Source organism: Pundamilia nyererei, unplaced genomic scaffold, assembly GCF_000239375.1.
Source record: "Pundamilia nyererei isolate P.nyererei 1_Seehausen unplaced genomic scaffold, PunNye1.0 scaffold00240, whole genome shotgun sequence".
In the NCBI taxonomy this organism is placed as follows: domain Eukaryota; kingdom Metazoa; phylum Chordata; class Actinopteri; order Cichliformes; family Cichlidae; genus Pundamilia; species Pundamilia nyererei.
Genome location: NW_005187641.1, coordinates 40,093 through 64,263, shown reverse-complemented (window position 1 = coordinate 64,263; position 24,171 = coordinate 40,093). Strand labels below are relative to the sequence as shown.

Genomic DNA, 24,171 nt, shown 5'->3' with positions numbered 1-24,171 from the left:
ACTATGTCAAACCAACTTTCTTTTTAATACATTTGCAAGGATCTCAGTCAAACTTTTTTTTTCACTTTGTTATTATGGTATATATTTTGTGTAGGAGTTTTGAGATAAAATAATACATTCTTATTCCAAAAATGGAATAAATGTAACAAAAATTAAGGCAAATGTGGAACAAGTGAAGCGCTGCGAATACTTTTCACTGTAACTCCAGCACAATCGATCCATTTTATTAACCACTTGTGCTATTCAGGTCACACGGCACAAAGTATTGGGAGAAAAAAAACAAAAAACAACAACTTACTGGCCGGTCCGTATTTTGGGGGTGGGGGAGGAGTACACTCCAAAACAACTCAAAACAAAGTGAATCTTGTATGTTATTTATTTCATTTCAGATTTACAAGTTATTTCACATTTCTTTAAAAAAAAAAAAAAAAAGGCTAGCAACTCTCCGGTGTTACAGTTAGCAATAAAACAATGCAAGAAAACAACTGCATTTATGGTACAGCCTCTTCAGAAGTGTAGCCTCTCCAATCACGACCACCCTCAGCAAGCAAAGTCTTGAGCTTTTATTATAACAGTCTCACCCAACTCCCTATTAAGAATAACCAAAGCCACCTCTACACCTGGCATTACAATGTGATCTGCAACTAGATAATTTAATGATGGGAAAGTATAAGGAATGCAGGTGTAATTTTATGCACTGTGATTGGTATGTAATCAGACAATCCAGGGCACATTTAGAGGTGCTTGGCTTGCACTCTGATTAGATCTGTTAGTGTAAATGCAGTTAGAGCAGCCTAACAACATTAAGTTAAATAAAATCATCTACCCTTCAAGTTCTGCCTCTTCCTGCTCACATCATTAAACTGAAATGTTAAGCAGAACCTTCAAAGTCTTCTATCTCCTCTTTCCAGAAATAGATAATATTAATTTCTGGACACAAAGATGGCCAACTTGCAAAGATAAAAGATCCATCTTTAACTTGGGAACTAACCAACCAACCTGCATATAGAGACAACGTCAGGACACGGTCAGATGATTTTATACAAGGGCTAACTGCTAACTCCAAAATGTCACCTGTCACTATCAAGATAACTTACACATGCTAATGTCAGGTGCTTATGCTGCATTACGACAAAAAGATTAAATCGCTCTACCATTTGTAATTTAAGGATTAATATTTTTGGGTACTTTTTTCCCCCACTGAATATAGGCAAATGACAGGAGTAGAAAACGTGTGTGCATATATAAATATACATATTCTACACACACACACACATACACACAAACACACGCGCGCGCACACACACACTCCAACAATTCCAACAACCTCAGCATCATGCTTCAAAATCATTTATAACAGCATTCGATCATCAGAGAGATGCTAAAGATCAACAGGGAGGCGGACAGACACAGAAGGGAAAGACAGAGAAGGAATAGTGAGGGATCTTGGGAATTCCCTCTAGCTTATGATTTGCTTTACAAAAGTTCCTTTAATCAAACGGGATGCAGATAATCTCATCTGTAATCTCAGTGTGGAAGTGGCGAGTGGTTCTGCCCTCTCCTGCCTCTCTGGCTTTTTGCTACATGCTGTCCTTAAAATGATGTTCAGGGCTCGTTCACCAAGTTCGTTTTTTCTTGCTTCTTAGTTGCCGCCGCAGCACCGGCTGCTGCTGCTCCCCTGAGGGTTAGTTTGTTCTAGATCTACTCCTGTCCTTGTCCGCCCACCTTGTCCAGCTGTACCCTGGGGCTCGCTCTTCGGTAGCTTCTTCGCTACAGGGACAGGGGAACAGATATTTCAAAATAAAGCTACGAAACACCAAAACAGCACCAAAAGGTGACAATAAAACAATACAGGTTTGTTTTTTTAATCTATCACATATGTTAGGTTAATTTGTGATTCCAAACTGGTCAACTGGAATATGTGACTAAATGCATTACTTACCTATAGCCATGAAAATTTCATTGACATTCATAGCGGTCTTGGCTGAGGTCTCCATAAAAAGCAGACTGTTGTCATCGGCATAGGCTTGTGCCTCCTGAGAACATGATTTAGATATAAAAGTTAATCAACAAATTCAAATGAAACCTCTAAATATCAGATTTTTTGCTTATATTAAGTCCTCTATATGCATCTTTATACCTGAAACTCGACAGCTCTTTTGTTTGCGATGTCCGCTTTGTTGCCAGCCAGAGCGATCACTATGTTGGGACTGGCCTGCCTTTGAAGCTCCTTCACCCAATTTTTCGCACGATCAAAAGTGTCCTGAAAAACCAACAAACTTAATTTGCATTTCCCCAAAGTATTTAGCACTACAGCTATCTTTAATGTTGGTCAAACATGTTTTCTTTTTTTAAATTTCATACTAGCATAGCTGGTGTGACCTCAAAAAGCCCACAAGCCCATGAACACACACGAACACACACACGCATATGTTTAAAATTAACTTACACTGAGTCAAAGCACACCCTCTGTCATGTATGTAAAAATAATCTTAAATATTAGGTAAATACAACTGCAGGTGAGAAACAACACACAACATGTTACACCGTGTTATTATTTATTTAACTAAAATGCAAAAGCAGTGTGTAAAAAAATTAAGCACACCTCATCTTCTCTATGATGTTATCAGTCTCTCACATCACTGTGGAGGAATTCTGGCCCACTCTATATTGCTTTGTATATGCAATGCTTTTTAAGCCCCTACCACAACATTCAATGAGGTTGAGGTCCTGACTTTGACTGGGCCATCGAGGCATCTGAGTTTTTTTCTTTTTCCAGACATCATTATTATAGATCTGCTGTTGTGCTGGGAATCATTGTCCTGTTCCATGATCCAATTTTAGCTATTTTTTTAACTGTCAGAAAGATGGCCTCACATAGGACTCTAGAACGGGGGTCCCCAATCCCAGTCCACGAGGGACGGTGTCCCTGCAGGTTTTAGATCTCACCCTGGGTCAACACACCTGAATCACATGATTAGTTCATTATCAGGCCTCTGGAGAACTTCAAGACATGTTGAGAAGGTAATTTATCCATTTAAATCAGCTGTGGTAGATCAAGGACACACCTAAAACCTGCAGGAACGCCGGCCCTCGTGGACTGGGATTGGGGACCCCTGCTCTAGAATAATTTGGTATACTGATGAGATCATAGTTGAATAAAGAACCGCAAGGTGTCCAGCTCCTGTAGCCGCCAAAAGCCCAAATCACCCCTGTGCTCTCACTTGGTATGAGACGTTTCTGCTGATATGCTGTGTTTGGTTTTCACAAAAGTGGTGCTGTGCATTATGGACAAGCATCTCCACTTTGGTTTTATCTATTCAAAGGACATTGTTCCACACATCTTGTGGTTTGTTCAGTGCATTTGCTGGAAGATTAGAAACTGTGTTTAATGTTTTCCACATGTGAATATTAGTTTTGCTGAGAATAATAAATGTAATTTGTTTGGAAATGACATTATGACCCTTTAAAATCATCGCTGATGTCTTTCCTCCTTGTCATTGTAAACACACACCCGAATGCTCCAGACCAGAAAATTGAAAAGCACCTGCTTTTACAGACGTGCTCACACTTACTAATGATCAACTAAAGTGCCGCTATTTACACTCTTAATTCCTATGGAAACAGTGAGGATGTACTTAGTTTTTCACACATTGCTTAGTTTTAGTTAAATGAATGTATCATGTTTTGCTATTTATCTGAGGTTGTATCTAAATCATAGTTACAGGTTAATTGCAAAAAACCAAACAAAAATAAGTGAGAATCTTGAATCCTTCAGTAAAAGCCAAAACACACCTTAACAATTGTAACTGTTTTTTCAGTGATTTTTTTTTTAAAATGATCACTGATTATCAGCATATTTTGCATTCTTCCACTTTTGGGAGCAACAAAACAATGAAACAAATGAATTAAACAAAGCAGTATCTGCAAGCATCATACAGTATGTCACGAAACTGAGTACACCCCTCACATTTTTGCCATTATTACCTAAACCACTGGCAACAAAAATGAGTAAACCCCTAAGTGAAAATGTCCAAACTGTGCCCAAAGTGTCAAGCTTTTGTGTGGCACTAACACTGCCTTAACTCTATTGAGCGTGGAGTTCACTAGAGCTTCACAGGTTGCCATGGAAATCCTCTTCCACTCCTTCATAATGACATCATGGAGCAGGTGGATGTTAGAGACCTTGCGCTCCTCCACTTTCCATTAGAGGATGCCCCACAGATGCTCAATAGGGTTTAAGTCTGGAGACATGCTAGATCTGTCAAGCAGCTTTACCCTCAGTTTTTGGAGGTGTGTTTGGGTTTGTTATCATGTTGGAATCCTGCCCTGTGGGATAGTTTCTGAAGGGAGGGGATCATGCTCTGCTTCAGTATGTCACAGTACATGTTGGCATTCAGGGTTCCCTCAATTATGCGTTCCTCAGTGCCAGCAGCACTGATACAGCCCCAAACAATGACACTCCCACCACCATCCACCATGCTTGACTGTAGGCAAGACAAACTTGTCTTTGTACTCCTCACCTGGTTGCTGCCACACACCCTTGACACAATCTGAACCAAATAACTTAATCTTGGTCTTATCCTTGTCCTTAGTCTGCTTGTCTTCAGCAAACTGTTTGCCGACTTTCTTATGCATTATCTTTAGAAGAAGAAGAAGCTTCCTTCTGTGAGGACATCCATTTGATGCAGTGTGAGGCGTATGGTCTAAGCACTGACAGGCCTTAATGCCTTCAACTTCTCCAGCAATTCTGGCAGCACTCATACATCTATTTTCAAAAGACCACTGGGTATGACGTTGAGCATGTGCACTCAACTTCTTTGATCAACCATGGCGAGGTTTGTTATGAGTGGAACCTGTCCTGTTAAACTGATGTATGGTCTTGGCCACCGTGCTGCAGCTCAGTTTCAGGGTGTTGGCAATATTCTTATAGCCTGAGCCATCTTTATGTAGAGTAACAATTCTTTTTTTCAGATCCCCAGACAGTTCTTTACCATGAGGTGCCTAATAAACTTCCAGTGACCAGTATGAGAGAGTGTGAGAACAATAACACCAAATTCAACAACCTGTTTCCCATTTACACCTGAGACCTTGTGAAACTAATGAGTCACATGACACCAGGGAGGGAAAATGGCTAATTGGGCACAATTTGGACATTTTCACTTAGGGGCGTACTCACTTTTGTTGCCAGCGGTTTAAGCAATAATGGCTGTGTGTTGAGTCATTTAGAGGGGACAGCAAATTTTCACTGTTGTATAAGCTGTACATTGTATCAAAGTGTCATATCTTCAGTGTTGTCCCATGAAAAGATATAACTAAATATTTACAAAAATTGGAGGGGTGTACTCAGTTTTCTGAGATACTGTAACTGTTACCCTGTGGGTGAAACCTACTGTGTTGGTAATGTCATAGACCACAATCGCTGCTTGAGCCCCTCTGTAGTACATTGGAGCCAGGCTGTGGTAGCGCTCCTGACCCGCTGTGTCCCAGATCTCAAACTTCACAGTGGTGTCGTCAAGGCAGACAGTCTGAGTGAGGAAAGCAGCTGCAGAGAGAATGAAAACGTAAACAATAAATAAATGAAACACTCAATCTTCCTAGAAGACTATCCTGTTCACATCTGATCTGAAGGTAAGTTAGTAGGCATTGCATCACTTCAGATTAGCTTGGGCACAAATTCATAGAATTCTGAATGCCACATCTATAGATGTATGACCTCTGTGTAGGATAACACGCCACATCACAAGACTCGTATCATCTCAAACTGGTTTCTTCAATGATCAGTTCACTGTACTTAAATGGTCATCACAGTCACAAATCTGAATTCAACAGGGCACCTTCTGGATGTGGCTGAACAGGGGTTTGCATCATACATATGCAGCTGAGAAATATGCATCACCTGTGTGATACTATCATGTCAATATGAACCAAAATCTCAGAGTAATGTTTTCGGCACTAGTAGAATCTATGCCATGAAGAACTAAGACAGTTCTGAAGGTAAAACGAGGCCCAACTTGGTACTAGCAAGATGCGCCTAACATACTGACCAGTGAATGCATGTTCTTTATGTGAACAGCTTTTATTTTGATGAAACATTTGCCAAATTTCAGCAATGTTATTTAAGGAAAGCTCTTCTACAGATGCTTGTTTTTAAATGACATTTAACATTTGGGAATACTTGAGGGGAATATGAAAGGCACATTTACCCATGTGAGTTATCAAACCTGATACAGCACTAAGATTCCTAAATTTCAAACAATATTCACTTAACATGCAGACAGCAACATAATCTACCTAGAGAAACACCTACAGCTTCCAAACGAAATCAGTTTCCTTCATTTAGAAACGTGTTTCTCACCTCCAATGGTGCTCTCCTGGAATTCGTGGAACTGCCCTTTGACAAAGCGCAGCACTAAGCTCGACTTCCCCACCGCTGACTCCCCCAGCAGGACCAGCTTGAACTGGCAGATTTTATTTGCTGCTGCAGCACCATTAGGCCTGTTTGCTCCTCCACCACCACGTCCAGCCATTGACAGAGACTGTTAGGAAACAAACTAAATACTCGGAGTTTGAGAAGGGTTGGAAGTCCACGCACCGATTGTGAGCGAGGTCAGAAATCACACTCCGGGGCGACAAAAACAGCGGTGATCCAGGCAAGCCTGAAACATTTTTAGAAAAATAAACTGAACCTTTTTTGTGGGTACATTTTAGGAATACATATCTATAAGTGACTGATTTTTACGTTAGCTTGTAGATAACACTTGTTTTTTCATACCTCTGCTAGACTAACGTTTGTTTATCCCCGATTATAGCGTAGAAACAACGCAGTATCCATCTTATAAGTTATTATTAATTACGTTATAAAGCCTGTCAGCTCTTCTATCAGACAATACCGAACTGACACAAAAGATTCAGATCAGTCGCTGTCATGTGAAGTTCATAACCATAGATCTACATGCAGTCTGTTCACTTTTTTAACTGCTAAAATTACAGCTGAGCAGGTCTCCGCCACAGTTATCTGAAATTATTTGTTAGCAGCAGCAAATGTTGTTTGGTTAAAAAAAATAAACACTTAAATGATAAAATGGAAAAGTGCACCACATACAGCCTTGAACTCTCAAACACTGATATCGATATCGGCCTGAAAGACCTAGTCTGGCATGTTAGTAACAGCTGACGAGTTAAGCTAAAACAACCTAGAAATGGCTCCATTCTGTTTTTAATGCTGTCTCACAAGCTGAAATGCTTCTGTAGTCAACAGGACACTAACAAACAATTTAAGTGTGCGTATTTGTAGTTACAAGTCCAAAAGCACCGGGTGAACCCGCTAGTCGTTTAACTTTGACCGTCTATACGGACAAAAACACCATCAGTCAGACAGTTAGCTCGGAAGCTAAAGCTCGTCTGTATTAACGACGATCAAATCAGTTCATAATGCTAATCAGCTAACAGGAAGTTTTGGGTTTCTTACCGAAAACGAAAAAACAAGATTCGCTGTACCGTGTGTAGAGTGACTTATAACGATGTTATTTCTCGTTAACAGCGTTTTCTCCCGTTCCACTAAAAGACTTCCAGCTTCTGTGGAATATATGCTTCCGCCTTCAGTAACAAAAATACTTCCTGGATTCGCTTGTCATGTGATGTGATGTCACAGCCAATCAAATACGGAGATTGCAGAACGTCAGCAGGAGCTAGCTCAGTCCTGTACTATTTTTAAAATGATCAATGACAGAAACACTTGCAATGACTTTTAGAGGAAGATTATTTCGCAGTGCTTGGGTAATTTGCAACAAAGGTTTAAATTCAAAAACTCATACTCCAAAAAAAAGACTTGATCTAACTTTTCATGACATAATTGACATTATTTATTATTATTATTATTATATCCTTCTGGATGTTTAGTAAGCTAGAAATACAATTAGATGTTATGCGATTTAAAATACACATTTGTGTAGCCAAGGGATTCATTAATTCTATTTATATTTTCAGAGATACTTACACAATTAACGAAGTATTTTCTTCTTTCCTAATAACTGGTTGTGCCACCCTTGGCAGCACAAATTGCAGTCAAGCTTTTGCAATAACTGGTAATGATTCTTTCACAACTCCGTAGAGAAATTTTGGCCAACTCTGCTTTGCAGAATTGTTTTAATTCAGCTACACTGGCGGTTTCTTGAGCATGAATGGCCTTTAAAGTCATGCCAAATCATTTCAGTCGGATTTATGTCCAGACTTTGACTCAGTCACTCCAAAACCTTTCTCACATTTTGAAAAACAAAAACATTTTTCCTGTGACTCTTTAGTAACAAAGGTCATCTCTATGCAGAAACAACACATGGTTAAATGCCACATGGTGGTGCAATTGGAAAGCAAATAACATTCGGAGGGATTTGGAACACACTCAAAGATACAACCGTATTTTGTTTTGCAGAAAATGTAAGTTATTGTCTGATTTTGCTTTCTTTTCTCCCCTGAATTATAGTTGTATTACAATAAAGTGAAGTAATCTATTCTAAGGAACACCAGACTAACAAAGGATTTGCAGTTATTGATGGCCATAAAACATTGTATGTGTATAATTAGTTGATTTTATTGTGAAAATTGTATTACACAATTTGTGGGATTGGATTATTTATTCGCTGGAAAATATTGTGTATGATAGCCATTTATCTGTTGCACAGATCAGCTGAGCAGCAAGTGGCAGATGATACACCGGGCTGATTCATTATCCTGCAGTCATTTGACTTCATGCAACCTTTGAAATATCTGGGAGCTGTGGAAACAAGGAAAACAAGGTGGTATGAAATCATCTGTTGTAACTGATTTAATTGTGTTCTTTTTTTTCCCTGCACACTAAACCAAATGAGGGTTTTGACTTACTAGATCCTGCATAAATGATGGCACTGGTGCAGACATTGTTAAAGCCATGGCAGGTCTCCACAGAGTTTGGGCAGTGTCGCAGACCTCCACAGTAACACTTCAGAGCTTCACCTGGGAAAAAAAAATAAATCAGGTTTAATCACTGTAGCAAAGCATTTTCACAGCCAATAATTTAAATACAGTAAATAGAACAGTAGCAGAGTCTCCCAAATGTGCCTCATTGACAGATATGGAAAATGATGCATATAGAAACAGGCTGCAGCTTAACTCTTAACTCACTCTGGCTGATGACCAGCAAAACCAAAACAGCAACAATCACAGTCTTCATGTCTTCAGGATGCTTCGCCTCACTGCACCAATCTCTGTATGAAAAAAGGGAATAAATGTGAGAAGATCAAACTCTTTAAGCTCCACCATAATCCACATATTGAAGGACAAACACATCCCACCTGATGAACGATCCTTCTGGAGAGTGATTCCTCAAATGTTTGACAGCTGGGTTTCCATCCTCCTTTTTTATTTGGTCTTGTTGTGCAAGCGTGCAGAGTGAAATATCAAGATCAGACTGTGATGCTGCAAAAACACACCGTGACACCACTTGACTCATCAAGAGAATGTGCAAATATATTTGCACACCAATTGTTCTGTTTGTATAAGCAACATATGCAGCACAAAGTAACAACATGATGTGAGGACACGTATAAAGCGCAATCAGCCAATTTGGACCAACACTACAAATAAATAAATAAATAGGTGAGCAAATTGTAACAGGGTATAAAGAACATGATAAAACCTCGTCAAATACAGAGAATTGTTTAGTTTGACGATTTGTTATTGATCTTGGAAATACCAGAGTGCAATCATAAGGGACATTTTCAGATCAGTGTGTCCCTGAAGAGTTCCAGTAAGAAATCAACTAGAGAAGCTGTTTTACAACATAAACAAACAGATGAAAAATGTCTGAAAAACACATCTTTTGAATACTAATAAAAAAAAAACCCTGAAAAATAACAAAAAAGGGTTTTAAAAATAATCATAAAGTGTTAATGTAGAACTGAGAAGAGATTTTAAAAAAAAACATAACCTTTTAAAACACGATTTTGATTTTGTCAAAGTTGAAAACTGCCAAGTAAGCCCATGGAGTCTTTGTAACAAGACAATCAGCATAAACCCAAAAGGTCTTAGCATACATACAGAGCTGTGCAAAAGTCTCAAGTCACTTCCCTTTGTTTATGTTTTGTCAGGAAAATGTGAAAATGCAGACATATATGGTAATCCAGTATCCATTTACAAAGAGTTTAATTTTCCATCAGGTTCCACTGAGATTCAAACTCAGATCACTGGATTCAAAGTCCAGAGTGCTAACCATTACACCATGGAACCACTTCTCAAAGGCTGGTGTCACTAAAAAAACAGAGCTTTTATTTACTGAGTATTGGCATAATATAAAATGAAAAATAGAAGCAGTGTCACGTCACCCCTCATTACTTTATGTTTTCTTGGAAAATTGGAATTTGGTGCAGCGATTTATTGAAACATCTGAAAAGATAAATTAAAATGCAGCATTTAAGGAAAAAACAGAGTTTGTACAATTCTAACGAGCTTGAAAATCAATATTTGGTATGATCACCTTTATTCTTTAACACATTCTGAACTCTTTTAGGCAAGCGTTCTTGTAATTTCTTTAAATAGTCTAGCTCTCCAGGCTTCTTGAAGGACATTCAAAGCTCTTCTTTGGATGTTGGTTGCCTTTTGTTCTTTTCTCTGTTAAAATGATCCAAAACTGCTTCAAAAATATTGAGGTGCAGACTCTGGGGAGCTCAATCAATGACTGACAGTGTTACACTTCCCAACACCACTGGCTGAATTGCAGCCACAAACCATGACAGAGTCTCGACTGAGTTTCAAAGGTTTAAAGATTGCTGTAGACACTCTCACTACAACACATCTCCCCTGACCTCCTCTGGGCATAGTGATGATGATTTGAACAAAAAAATTTGTAATTTGGATTCATCTGGATTTGTTGATTTTCAGTCCAGTTCTTATGTAACGTGGCACACCTCAACCTGTTCTTCCTGTTTGCCTTGGTTAAGAAAGGCTTTTTGACAGCCAACCATCCACTGGGACCATTTCTGACAAGGTCTCAGCAAACAGTAGATGGATCAACTGAAGGGCCTGATGTATGTGTCAGGTCTGCTGGATTTTTTCTTACTTCTTAATGTCCTTCAGATACTGTTCACCTGCTGTAGATATTTTGTAGGCCTGGAACTTGTTCGGTCTTCTCTATTTGTCCAATTTCCCTCTATTTTAAGGACACACTGGACACCGTGCTGAGATATGTCACGTTTTCAGCTAATAGCTCTTTGGGATTTGCTTTGTTGATGGGAAAATTCTAGTTAGTTTGCATTAACTTTGACATTTTTCATAGATTCTACTAAAGAAATGGGAACAAATTCTATGTTTGTGTGAAATGGATTTTTTGGTAAGTTGTCTGTTAGGTATACTGCCTTTTTATGATTCATAGTCAGCATTAAGTACAAGCTTACATCTGGTCTTGTCTGTTCTTTGCAATTTCTATCCCACTTAACTCATAATGTAATTTCTGTCAAGTAATGAAACCAAATGAAATCCTCTAGTGTTGGCTAATTAAATACAAACATATAACCTGTGTCCTTACTTTTACCATACTTCTTACACATAAGACTAATTCAGGAATATAACATACTGTGCATGAGGTATAGTATTGGGGTCAGTACATCATACCAACTCATTATGTTGCACTGTAAATATCAGATCTTTTATATCAGTGTTTTTTTTTGTATGTATTTATTTAAAAATATATATACAAACATCTGTAAACAGTCTCTTTGTGTTTGTGTCGTTTATTTCTGTTTTGATCATTTTCTTTGTTTAGTCGTTCCAGCCTTTCAGAGGGCTGCGGATTATTTAATTTTCTAACACCCATGTAACAACGCTTTTTCCCAATAAATGAATAACAAAAGGATATTAATAATAATCTAAATATAGCCTCCCGTTTCTGGCTAAAGCATAACCTTTTGACTGACTGACAATTTTAAGTCACATTTTAATGTCCTCAGTGTTTCAGTTTTTTGGTTAGTTTCCTATAACAGCTTTTTGTATGTAAAATCAGAAATTATTACTTTAACAAACCACTGACAAACCATATTTCATGATGAGCACCTTTCTAAATTGGCCATAACAAACCTAGTTAGTGTTCAATAAATAACTAATAGTTCAAAAACATTCATGTAATGAAGTGATGTTGTCATTTAAGAAAAAACCCCAATTAATTCTCTAGAGAATAGAAAATAATACAAATAAGAACTGATATAAAAGCCAAAGATAAAATAAACTGCTCTTTATTATGAGAACACCAGAATGCACACTACATGACAGTAAACATGTTTACAGGCATTAGTATCTGTTGCACAGATCAGCTGAGCAGCAAGTGGCAGATGATACACCGGGCTGATTCATTATCCTGCAGTCATTTGACTTCATGCAACCTTTGAAATATCTGGGAGCTGTGGAAACAAGGAAAACAAGGTGGTATGAAATCATCTGTTGTAACTGATTTAATTGTGTTCTTTTTTTTTCCTGCACACTAAACCAAATGAGGGTTTTGACTTACTAGATCCTGCATAAATGATGGCACTGGTGCAGACATTGTTAAAGCCATGGCAGGTCTCCACAGAGTTTGGGCAGTGTCGCAGACCTCCACAGTAACACTTCAGAGCATCACCTGGGAAAAAAATAAATCAGGTTTAATCACTGTAGCAAAGCATTTTCACAGCCAATAATTTAAATACAGTAAATAGAACAGTAGCAGAGTCTCCCAAATGTGCCTCATTGACAGATATGGAAAATGATGCATATATAAACAGGCTGCAGCTTAACTCACTCTGGCTGATGACCAGCAAAACCAAAACAGCAACAATCACAGTCTTCATGTCTTCACGATGCTTCGCCTCACTGCACCAATCTCTGTATGAAAAAAGGGAATAAATGTGAGAAGATCAAACTCTTTAAGCTCCACCATAATCCACATATTGAAGGACAAACACATCCCACCTGATGAACGATCCTTCTGGAGAGTGATTCCTCAAATGTGTATCAGCTTGGTTTCCATCCTCCTTTTTTATTTGGTCTTGTTGTGCAATTGATGCGAATCTAGTGTATCATTAACTCAAAACTTCATGTGGGTTTTTGCACAAACACAGAGTGAAATATCAAGATCAGACTGTGATGCTGCAAAAACACACCGTGACACCACTTGACTCATCAAGAGAACGTGCAAATATATTTGCACACCAGTTGTTCTGTTTGTATAAGCAACATATGCAGCGCAAAGTAACAACATGATGTGAGGACACGTATAAAGCGCAATCAACCAATTCTTCTGACCTGTTGTGTAATATTTGCATTGCTTTTGCATACTCAGTGTAATATTACCTTGAACACCTGAAACACCCACATGGTGGGTCTTGGAAAACACACACTGACACAACTTACAGGGAATGCACAATATGCTGTTGAAGGAATAGCGTCATATTCCGATGTTTTCCAACAGATTTTCCAGTTAAACAACCTTTGCTTCTGTTAGAAAGTGTAAATAATGAGTTAATAATGAACCAAATTTACATAAAAATGTAGATATGAAGAATTACTCTGTTCCAGTCAGCAAAGAAGATCATTTGTTTGCTTATTTTCTTGTCTGGGAAGTTTCATCAACAGCTTCTTTTAAAAAAACACAATTATTGTACATTGACTTATATAATCAGATTGAGTGGCGAGTAAGGACGAGGATAAACCAGCGCTCACCAAAAACCCGTTGCATTCAAAGGCCCTAATGAGACGCAGAGCAGCTGCAAATCCTCTTCTTTTAAGAAAGCACGGTGCTGACTTTGTGTTCTTCTGTGGTCGTCTGAAATTTTATTCAACTTGTGGACACATTCATGTTTCTAAAAAACATATTTTTTCCTCTTTAATCCTTTCTTCAAAGATATCAAAAATGAAGCCATTTATTTCAAAGTTGAACTGCTGCAGCCCTCTCGTTTCTCATTTTGTTAAACTCGCGGTTGCAAATTTAACTTAATTATTAAGAAATAATCAGACAAGACAATCATCAAATTTCCAGAGTAATAATAAAGTAAACTAAACAAATACAGTGATGTCTAATAATTGTGAGTTTAGGTCTTTTTCAGGCATCAGTACTAATCACCTAATAACTAAACAGAAAACGTTTTAGGAAAAAACGCAAAAACACGACTTTTCTTGGCATATAAAAGTCTTTATACTGATATATGTAAGCAATACCATGAGATTTGAAAACCACAAATAACCTGTCAAATAACAGCAAAGCATCGTAATCCAAATCCAAGAAAATTCAGAGCTTTGCCTCAGTGAAAAATAATCCAGTTTCTGTCTTTTTCTTTTTTCTCAAGCTTTGACACAAATAACTGGTAACTGCATTTTCTCCTTAAATAATTCCAAAGCAATTTTCCAAAGCTTATGCCGGTCTCCTGACTGCTGATGGCTTATTGCAACTAAGCAGTCATATATAGCACACAGTATGCTGGTTATTCTGACATGTTTTCTGTCTCTGAAATATCATTTGCATAAACAGTGGTAAGTGTGATACAACAGCAAAGGACACAGTTGCACATTTTCTGCATATTTATTTTGTCAGCCAGAGAGAAATCATTCAAAAGTTCCTGAATACTCTGAATATTCTATAAGTGTCATAAGTTCATCTTTTTGTCCCTCGGAGGCATTTTTATTTCATAAATTAAGACCAGTTTAAATATTTAATGGGACCCACTTTATTTTTTTTTCTTTGAAGCTAAATCTTTTTATTTATGTTTAAATTATGAGCAGCTATGGTGTGTTTATTATAAATGCTTGAGGAAGATTTTCTTTTGCATTGTTTTGCTCTATTTAACGCTTTAGTGAGGAAAAATAGGAAATTTTGACATTTTAAGACGGCTTTAAAAGGAGATACTAACATAATTATAACTGAAATCATAAGTAAGTACTGTGTACTGGTTGGTGGAGTTTAAATATTAGATACTTATTGTCCAAATATTCACAAAACAACCCAGAAGGCTGAACTGAGAAAGACATTCAATTAAAAACAATAAACAATCTACGCCGTGTGATGCAGATACTCTACTTTCTACATGCAAAGTGAGACATGTTTCATTTTTGTTCCTCTGTATTCTTAAAACAGCAAATCATCCTCACCTGTCTGCACATAAATACAGCGCCTGTGTACGCAATCAACTGGTTGTCATGTAGAATGCTTACACATTAATTTGGAAACCTTTTCCGTAGGAAAAAGAATAAATTACTTTACCATGCAAGGAGGTAACAGGTATTATCAACTGCAAGTTGTTCTGAAGATGTTGGAAAAAATATACAATATATATACTGGAACCCACTGTCGTGAGCTTTTTTCTTTTTTAGACACACTTCAGTAAAGCCAAAATGAAGCACAAAATACATGCTTTTGCATAGAAATAGTGTAAATTGCGTGGAGTTTGAGTAATAAGGGAGCATGGGAAGTAAAAGGTGGGGAAACAGAGCACATATCGACAGTCTCTGCCAGAGTCTCAGAAAACACTGTTGCATGAAGAAGTTGCATGTTAGAAATTTCGTGTTGGGTTCTGCTTTGTTCCGGTCTGCTGCTGAGATGTGGAAATATTAATCTGTGAGGTCCAGGCACCACGACTGCTCTGTGCTCTGAGTCTGAACGCCGATGCTGGACCGTCGTGAAGATGCACTTCCACTGTCCCTGCTTTCCAAAGAGCCTGTGTTTCCCAGTAGGCATTCCAGACTGGTGTGCTCCACCGCAGATGGGTCACCTAGTGGGAGATGGGGCTCAATAACATCAGATTGTAATGATCCTGAATCCACAGAACTCCCAAAAGGCTGGCATGGTAATGTGGGTGGAGAGGAAGAGACAGGGTGGAGAGAGGAGTTTGAATCCTTAATTTGGAAGATTGAGGTATCCTGGATCAGAGGGTGAGATGGCGGGGTGGACATCAGGACACACATGGCCTCATTTGAGGCTTTTAAAGGATTAAGGTTGGCATAATGACTGGGTGATGTGTCCAGCAGGCTGTGTGTGGACATTCCTGTAGGGGCACTGGATAAAAGGCAAGAGTATTCATCATTATCACTGGGAGGCTGCAGGCACAAAGTGGGCTGGGACTGACTGATGGTAATTGAACTAGCACCGAGGGGTCTGTTGTCTTCATGTCCAGCATGAGGTGGAAGGCCTGGACTTCCTCCATGGAAGCCTGGGCTGATGCTAAGAAGTGATGGGCTGGTCCACAGATGTGCAGTCATGCTCTCAGAGCTATGACACGGGACAGATTTAGGAGAAGATTTTGGAGAGAGTGTTGGACAGTGGTTAGCAGGCGGACTACAGGACTGAGGCCGCTGGTGGCTCTCTGTTGGGGTTTCAGCAGTTCCACTGCAGCTCCGGTGGCCAGCGGCTGGGGCACTTTGGTGGGAATAGTGGCTCCCGGGAACGTTATGGAGGTGGAAAGCTGAACTATGACTAAAAGGCATGCCGCTGTTGGAGGCTCTGGGAGAGTTGGACGCCATTTGGACACCACACGGATGGGAGGGGAAAGAGGCATTGTAGTGATGAAAAGATACGTGAGCCTGGAGGATGTGCATCATGTGGTGAAGGCTCTTGGTGAGCTCAGAGACTTCCTGGTTTAACGTGCCCATCTGTGGAGAGAGCACTTACAGTTTACATGTGACATTTAAAGACTTCCAACATATTCAATGTAGGTAAATTTTCAAGGGAAACATTAAGGTAACAAATGATAAGGTTCTATCGCTGCTTAATTAATGAATTAATCAGCTTCTCTCTTTAAAGTTTACTCTCGGGCTGATGTCCAGCTATAACTTTCTGATGACCTTCCGAGGACTGTAAAAAAGTTGAAATCCCCTCTTGAAGAGATGTCTTCTAAAGCACTTGTGAAATCAAGGAAGAAGAGCAGGTAAGTGACCCTAGCAGAGAATAAAGCAGACAGAAAGCTAAGGATATACAAAATGCAGATGGGGGCCAAAAGGGCCACAAGTAGAGAGAGGTTGTCAACTATTTTTTAAATTGCAGAGTCAGCACTACCAGCCATCCTCTGCATTGCAGAAGTGCCCTGCTGATTAATTAATATTGACTTCAGACAGCACCCATCTGGATACTCCTGCTGCACCTGCTTTCGCTCTATTTACATTCAGATTAAGAGAGCAGGGGGAGACTGAGGTATAGGCCGGCATCAAGTCTGCTTCATCTCACTTTATATTTTCCCTTTACATACACCAAGCAGGCCGATAGTAGATGAGATGCTACAAATTTATCTGTGTGACAAAAAAAGTGAAGCTTGTGATTCTATATTTTTGCTTTTTACATACAACATAGAATAAGATGGATTTTTGTTTCTTAATTATTCCTGTGTTTCATATTCAGTCACTACCAAAGACAGAATGTATGATAATAAGAAGGAGAGCACTGAGCAAACTGCTCTGGATCTGTGAGAATTCACACTCAGGGCTACATTATCCTCTGTGCTATCAATTTTAATTTGGGCTAAGGGGCTGTAGCTCACCTGAAGGTTGAGTTGACTGATGCTCTGCCTGACCTCCTCCGTCTCCAGGAGCAGAGCAGGATTATTTTGTGTGGTGTCTTGGGAAACGAGGGGAAGAAAAATAGGAGGAGTTTTAGCTCCCAGGAGGATTGATCAATTTTAATATAAAGCAAAATTATGTTGCATGATCCCAGTATGTGCCGATAGAAGTTATGCATGCATGTGTAACTATGTATGTTTAAATTTCTCTATAAATGAAACGTCATCCAAATTTCACTTAAATCCCCAAAATAGAAACATATTTTTTTATGATGGACAAAAATAAGTGATCCTTCGCTTTGAGTGTCTGGTGTGACCCTCTGACTCCCAGGAGTCATTGCAATTCAATGCTTTTGGTAACTTTTGATGAGGAATCTACCTGGAGGAAATTTAAGCTTTTCTTTCATCCACAAAACATAGTTTTAAACAGCTTTGTGGTGCACACAGACAGTTCTCGTTCCTTACAGTCCTGCATGCACACCGTTGTTGTTCACTGTTCTCTTGATGGTGGGCTCATAAACATGAACATCATTATTAGAAGGGACTTCAGCTACTTAGATGTTACCCATGGTTTCTTTGTGAGCATCCTCTAGCTGTACACCGGACAAAGATCTCGACTCGACTGACCAGTGGCTCCTCGTTGTTCCCATGTTGAGATTGAAACACCGGGGAGGACAGAGCTCTAAATCTCTTTTTAAAAAATACTAAAGGGGAGCCGAGTCATGATTGTCATCCTACTGACTGAATGAACCTCACTCTAATTTCACGTGCAAATTTCCAACTATTCTTAGAGGTTCACATTTTCCCGTCAACGGGTATCTAACGTTTCCTTATTCTTCCTAAAAAAAAGAGACCAAGTGATTTATTTTTCATTTAATTTAGTCCTTCTTTTCTTCTTTTATGACTTGCAAGAAAAAAGGATGATATTTTAGGCTATAGTTTTACACAAATACAGAAAATTCACAAACTGTACATGCATTGATTTATCTGTCTGAGGTGGGTGGGATGTGTTAGTTGTAACAGCAGTTTTGTGAGCCGTATAGAGAGTTTAATTTGCTTTTCTGCTGGAGTGCATAATGCAACATATATTTGGAAATTTCTTTATATTATGCAATCTAATACAGCTGCACATTGCACTGTGTTACATAGTGTTTAACTTTATCCTGGTTTTGCAGTCTTTATAGAAAGTGATGATGATAGGCAGACAGGAATAACTGTCTGCAATCAAAACAGAAACTGGAGATCGCCAGAGAGGAGCTAAAGAGATGCAAGTTGCTACCAAAGCACTCCCCTTAATAAGCAAATTAGCTGAATCTCTACTGAACTGAAACTGATAGTAATCCTAGGAGGAAAGCAACCATGCGTGGAGATTGAGGTCAGATGGCCAGAGCCCTGCTTTGACCTCAGTTGTCCTTTAACATGTTCTCTGACTCTGTGGACACCTGGCTGTCATTTCATTCTGCTGCGCTCTCATATTCCCCCTAAAGCAGGCAGACCTGCCTCGTGGTATCCACTATTTGAACTCCTGAGTTTACCTCCAGCCATCTGGCACCCAGGTGACCCTAGCAGCTCGTGGGTGGTTTGACTTACCTTGGGTGCTGCTGCTCTCTGAGCTGGCATTAGGCCCGCTGTGCTCCACGTTGAAATGGAACGTACTCCCGTTGTCTTCGATGCCATCTACAACCCTGGCGAGAGGGGTGAAGAGGAGGGAGACCGGAGTTAATGTAACAGTAGAGCTTTTTCAATTATCACTGGAGCCAAGAGACGACCGAGCGATGTGCCATGAGAGCTGCTGCTGGCAGACGCCCATGTGGGTTTGAACATGAAGACAGCAGCACAAGTCTGGAGGGGCGGACACCTGAGCTCTGTGAACCAGCACTTACCCATACCTAGAACTTACTGGGTGACTTAGGGATGCATTATGAATACAGATAGCGGGATCGGGAGTATAAGGTGTGATGGTTATGAAATGCAGTAACATCTGTTGAAATATGCAATGCAAATACACTCCATCTGCAGCTTTCTGCTCAGTCCATTACTGCAAAGCCTCATTCAGATGCTCTTGGAGATACTATGACTGTATTAAAATCAAGGTGACTATATAAACATTCAAGAAATACGTGTGAAATTGTTTTGAAGTAGAAAGAAAAAATTATGCTCCTTATGTATCATCAAAACACACATAGAACAGCCGTAAAGTACTTTAGTTAGTATTATAGTTCCTGAGTACATATTATTATTAAACCGCATGGAATTGTATGACATTAATTTAGCCTTTGCCTTTTTACTTATGTTCTGGCTGAGGCCTGAAATTAAATATGACTACCTGGGACTAAGATCCGGTGGCCCAAAACAAGTGACAGTTGGAATGAGCAGCTTTGTAGGCTTTTGCTCAGCTCCTGACTCTCCCTCAGCTGCAGTTGATGCCGTGCTCGGGGCTGAGACAGGAGTCGTGTGCTCTTTTTTCGAAGGTGGCTGAGGGGAGCTCTGTCCTAGGAAGCCACGGCTAAGGTTCGGCGAACGGCAGCGTCGCAGGGCGTTGAACTGCCGTAACTCGTCCCCCAGGAGGTTCCCCAGGGAGGTGCGGCGAACGGGGCTGGTGAAGTTGGGCAGCAGGAGGTTGCGGCGGGAGCGCGTGGCTGGCGACAGGTGGAAGGAGTCGTCAGGGTCATCAGTCTTGGTTTCCACAATAGAAGGAAGCCTGGATTGCTGCACAAAAAGAAAGTACAGTATGGAGAGTTAGCAACTAAACTGTACACTCTCAAAATAGTAAGATAAAAACAGTAAAGTGATGGTAGTTAGCTCTGCTTGTTAGCAAGATCAGTAAGAAGACCTATTTGCTTTTGGATGGTGTATTTGGACTTGCATTATAATTTTAACTGAAATGGGAATTTGTCTTGATTTATTTAAATGGTTAACTCTTTGAGTCACATCTGGATCTGGATCCATGAACTTTTTCGAAGGCTTCTTAACTATTGAAAGATTATAGAAGCTTATTTTTGCAACTGGAAAAAAAAATCTGCTACTTGTGAGTCAAAATTTCAGTTTATTTTTAAGTCAAGTCAATAATTTGACCTTAGGTGTAGGTTTAGGGTCAGGGTCTGGGCTACAGATGGTGTTAGAAAATAACTAAAAATTGACAAAAATCTTGAAATTTCACATTACCAGATTTTGAGATAATAATTAAAATTTTTAACTTGCGAATGGGGAAAAAAAAAAACTTTTTTCAGACCCATAAGAATTTATTTTTTTCTCAGTGAGAGGAAAAAAAGCTTCTACTGTATGTAATATAGATAAAATGTGCATATCTTGTAAAATTCATCTTAAATTAAAGCAAGAATAAATTCAGATCCAGTCTTAATATTCAGCTCTTATATTTATCTCTTTATATATTTATGCATAACAAACACCAAAGAAGACTTTTTTGTTTTATCTTTTTTAATAAAAAATAAAAAAGAACAAAAACATATCTTAAAAACTGTTCTGTTCAAACTATCTGTCAAGTTTAAAACATCTAATATGGTTTAAAGCTGCCGATGAGGACAATTATGTATTTACAGCTGACAGTATGTCCATCATTAATTTACTAATGTTAGAAATGTGCTGTGCTTCTGCCAACAGAACTGTATTACACAGCCATTTAAAACAGACAAAGTGAGCACTGTAAATAGTGTTTTAATGATACAGCAATAAAGCAGACTGATAAGTTCAGTACACAGTAAGCAAAGTAGCTCATAAGAGTTCCCATTAAAGGAGCTATTGACCCAGTTAGTGTGCCAGCTTGAGAGACTGAGCTGCTTTCATGTAGGGGAAGTCCTTACACAAGTCCCCCCAAAGTACTCACTAGCATTACAGTAAGTTCCAGAAAAAAATGGTGGATGAAATCTCAAAAATACACAGCATACGTAATGACAACAGCTGTTCCAAGGCACTGCCAGCTGTAGATTAAAATTCAATGCCAGCAGTATGTTAAGGAAATCTGAAAATGTGAAACCTGACTAGAAGGATACTGAATTTGCACTGAACTCACGTGTGGAAGCCTCGGTGACTTCGAAAATCTTCGGAGGCCCTGCGTTGACAAAAAAGAAAGACACAAGAAAGAAAGTAAGGCATAATACCTTAATTTATTCATTCAGCCTCCTGTGTATCAAACCCTGAACATTTTAGATTAACTGTTGCAGTGAAATCCCAAAAAATGAATACATTTCACTGGTTCCTTTTCTGTAGCAAAAGTGTCTAAATTCAAATTTGTTAGTCTCTCTTTCATCCACTGGTGGCACTAATTAAATGAACTTGGCCAGCGATGCAGCCACATGAGCTGAATTACATGCTCAATCTTCTTTCTACGCTCGATTGCGCCGGAATTCCAGGGGAAGTTTGTCTTTCCCTGGTGTGTGTGTGTGTATGTATGTGTGTATGTGTGTGTGTCTATGGCTAGAAATTTTTAGCAACTTAGCAATCACCAGCTGGGTGGCAAATAAAGCTGTGGTAGCGTGAATCCTTCCCTTGTGTGTCAAAAATGTGCTTCTGACAACATGGCTAATGTGACAGCACAAGCCACAGCCTGCCATTCTAGCAACATCATGCCAGCGATGCACTTTGACGAGGGAAACCAGCGAGGACGTGAATTAAATTGAATCTTTCGTTAAAGCACAATGCTGAGGTTAAAAAAAAAAAAAAAGTGGTGCTATGTGGGAGGCGAAGGGAAAACGTGCATGAATCTGTTGAAAACAGGGGCAAACACTCCTCATAAGGAAACTAACCCTGGAGCAAAATGGGGTGATTAACCAGCCAGTGAGAAACATTGGTTTCAACTTACATTAAATGTCAAGTCAATTAAAGGAGCACTAATGCAACAAGTGTCCCACATAGCAAAGTAGGTTTGCAGGGACAGGGGATTCTGGGAATTTCAGTCACAAGTATGCTATCTTGCACAAAAAGGGACGGAAGCAGCAAATTATGCCTGACTGACTTATAAAATTACACACCGTATCTGTTTATCAAGTAAGTAGAGAGGGTTTTGCATAGTAGAGAGCTTTTCTTTTTACTTCTAGAGTCTAGAAAATCTCAAACTGGATCTACTGGGTCCAACAAGTTGAAACAGAGTTATCCCAAATAGAGCTGTCTATGAGCTCTCACAGTGGAAGATGCACTTCCAGAGACATTAATGTGGTCTGTGGGCGGGTCATCTGAGATAGTAGTCGTCTCTGCGAGCTGCACTCTCCAGGTTAGAATCGTCATGCTAAAAACTCAAAGTTCGGGTGGCAAATAAAGCTGTGGTAGCTATATATAACTAATATCATTTTTGTATACTGTCATCACTGCTTAGCAGCGGGTATCTTTGTCAACTTTGTTAAACTGTTTTTGTCAATTTGAGGCTCCAAAGGGAGCCACATCCCCATAACTCAGACCGACCGGCTTGTTCTTCACACGCCATGACTACAGACTACTTAACCCTCCCTGTGGCGACACGGTCATTATAGCCCAACAAATTTTGACACTCTGCTGGATCCCTGGTGGTGGAGTGACCTTCCCACTCTGCCCAGGACAGCGCAGTCATCCCTGATCTTTCAAAGCTCACCTCCCTTAAGAAATAAGCAACACTCCTGGGTCCTAGACCCCAATTACAACAAACCATTCAACCTGACCTTAAACCTGACAACTCTGACACATCATTACTTTTACTCTTAATGTTTTGAAAGTAAGTCTGCCATCGGGTGTTGAGTTGGTAGAGTGCACAGCATTTGCTATGAAGTGAAGCAAGATCCAGGCTGGACAAATAACTGATGAGCTTTAAGTAACTAAAGTAACTACGCAGTGTAATCCTCCATAAAGCCAGTGAGAGCTGCAGGTTCACAGCGAGTGCTTTGGAGTGATTTATGTAATAGCAAACTTATAATAATACCAGTATAGAGTGTTTTTTTACACAATTGGCTGATGATTACAATTTCAGTGTATCTGACTTGCAGTTGATGTTTTTAGTTTCTCCAGCTGAGACACTCGGCTTGGTTTGCTGAGTAAAAAAATGTTACATTTTCTCCCCAAACTGCTAAAAATAATTTCACTGACAGCACAGCAACAAAAGCTGAAATTAAATTATAGAATTGACAGAAAAAGAAAAGTATTTTTCCATCTGGCATTCTGCTTTTTCTCCATTTACAGAAGATAAAGTAGTCCCTTGTGGATACCTTATATTGTAATAAGTATTCCTACAATCTGTTTCTTTGGCACTGTTTCACTGCGACTGACTGATTACTGTGCTGTCAGTATATAATACTCAAGTTAGTCTCAGGAGTTAAAGGACTTCCCTTCCTAGAGGAATTCCCATCTTAAAAATACCCACTGTGAGGATGCCGATGAGACCAGTACAACTGTGAGCGTGTGTGTGTGTGGTCTGGAAATCAGGTAGCAAAATAATTCCTTCATCCTTGCAGGGGGGTGGCTGTCCCCTGGCTTTGTGTTTGAGCAAAAACCCTGAACAGATGGCATGAGAGAAGTGCTAGTACTCACGATCAGCCATGCTTCAGAGAAGCCTATCTAATTTAGAAAACATAACTTATGTTTAAACACATACACAGTTTCTGCATAACTAAACATTCATTCTTAGGTCACAGGTACTTCTGCTATATAT

At 39.3% G+C, this 24,171-nt stretch overlaps 3 protein-coding genes and 1 non-coding gene across 6 annotated transcripts in view; all 4 read right to left on the bottom strand.

The window, feature by feature from the left end:
* Nucleotides 1–384: 384 nt before the first annotated feature.
* Nucleotides 385–7,625, bottom strand: LOC102202743 (ras-related protein Rab-5C-like). Of its 2 annotated transcripts, none has more exons than XM_013914962.1 (6): nucleotides 7,472–7,625; nucleotides 6,359–6,659; nucleotides 5,394–5,545; nucleotides 2,141–2,263; nucleotides 1,943–2,036; nucleotides 385–1,770 (listed from the first exon to the last, which is right to left on the bottom strand). In XM_013914962.1, the coding sequence occupies exons 2-6, from the start codon at nucleotides 6,528–6,530 to the stop codon at nucleotides 1,643–1,645; spliced, it is 669 nt and encodes a 222-aa protein (XP_013770416.1). In that variant the 5' UTR covers nucleotides 6,531–6,659; nucleotides 7,472–7,625; the 3' UTR covers nucleotides 385–1,642. The 2 variants fall into 2 exon arrangements, with proteins under 2 accessions (XP_013770416.1, XP_005749283.1); XM_005749226.1 differs by having other exon boundaries at nucleotides 6,359–6,554.
* Nucleotides 7,626–8,623: 998 nt separating this feature from the next.
* Nucleotides 8,624–9,372, bottom strand: LOC106456458 (toxin 3FTx-Oxy5-like). The gene is made up of 4 exons (XM_013914961.1): nucleotides 9,330–9,372; nucleotides 9,160–9,242; nucleotides 8,881–8,991; nucleotides 8,624–8,773 (listed from the first exon to the last, which is right to left on the bottom strand). The coding sequence occupies exons 2-4, from the start codon at nucleotides 9,206–9,208 to the stop codon at nucleotides 8,667–8,669; spliced, it is 267 nt and encodes an 88-aa protein (XP_013770415.1). The 5' UTR covers nucleotides 9,209–9,242; nucleotides 9,330–9,372; the 3' UTR covers nucleotides 8,624–8,666.
* Nucleotides 9,373–10,191: 819 nt separating this feature from the next.
* trnaq-uug (transfer RNA glutamine (anticodon UUG)) lies at nucleotides 10,192–10,263 on the bottom strand. Its single transcript has one exon. It is a non-coding gene; the product is annotated as a tRNA-Gln (tRNA).
* A 4,516-nt stretch (nucleotides 10,264–14,779) lies between these two features.
* kcnh4b (potassium voltage-gated channel, subfamily H (eag-related), member 4b) overlaps nucleotides 14,780–24,171 on the bottom strand; it is a 38,806-nt gene continuing 29,414 nt past the window's right edge. Inside the window, exons 12-16 of one of the 2 annotated variants that reach the window (XM_005749225.1) lie at nucleotides 21,571–21,609; nucleotides 19,867–20,249; nucleotides 19,131–19,225; nucleotides 17,523–17,599; nucleotides 14,780–16,641 (exon numbers count right to left, since the gene is read on the bottom strand). In XM_005749225.1, the coding sequence (XP_005749282.1) occupies nucleotides 15,604–16,641; nucleotides 17,523–17,599; nucleotides 19,131–19,225; nucleotides 19,867–20,249; nucleotides 21,571–21,609 (1,632 nt within the window). In that variant the 3' untranslated portion in view covers nucleotides 14,780–15,603. The remainder of the gene's footprint in view (nucleotides 16,642–17,522; nucleotides 17,600–19,130; nucleotides 19,226–19,866; nucleotides 20,250–21,570; nucleotides 21,610–24,171) is intronic. The other variant, XM_013914959.1, reaches the window with a different exon arrangement.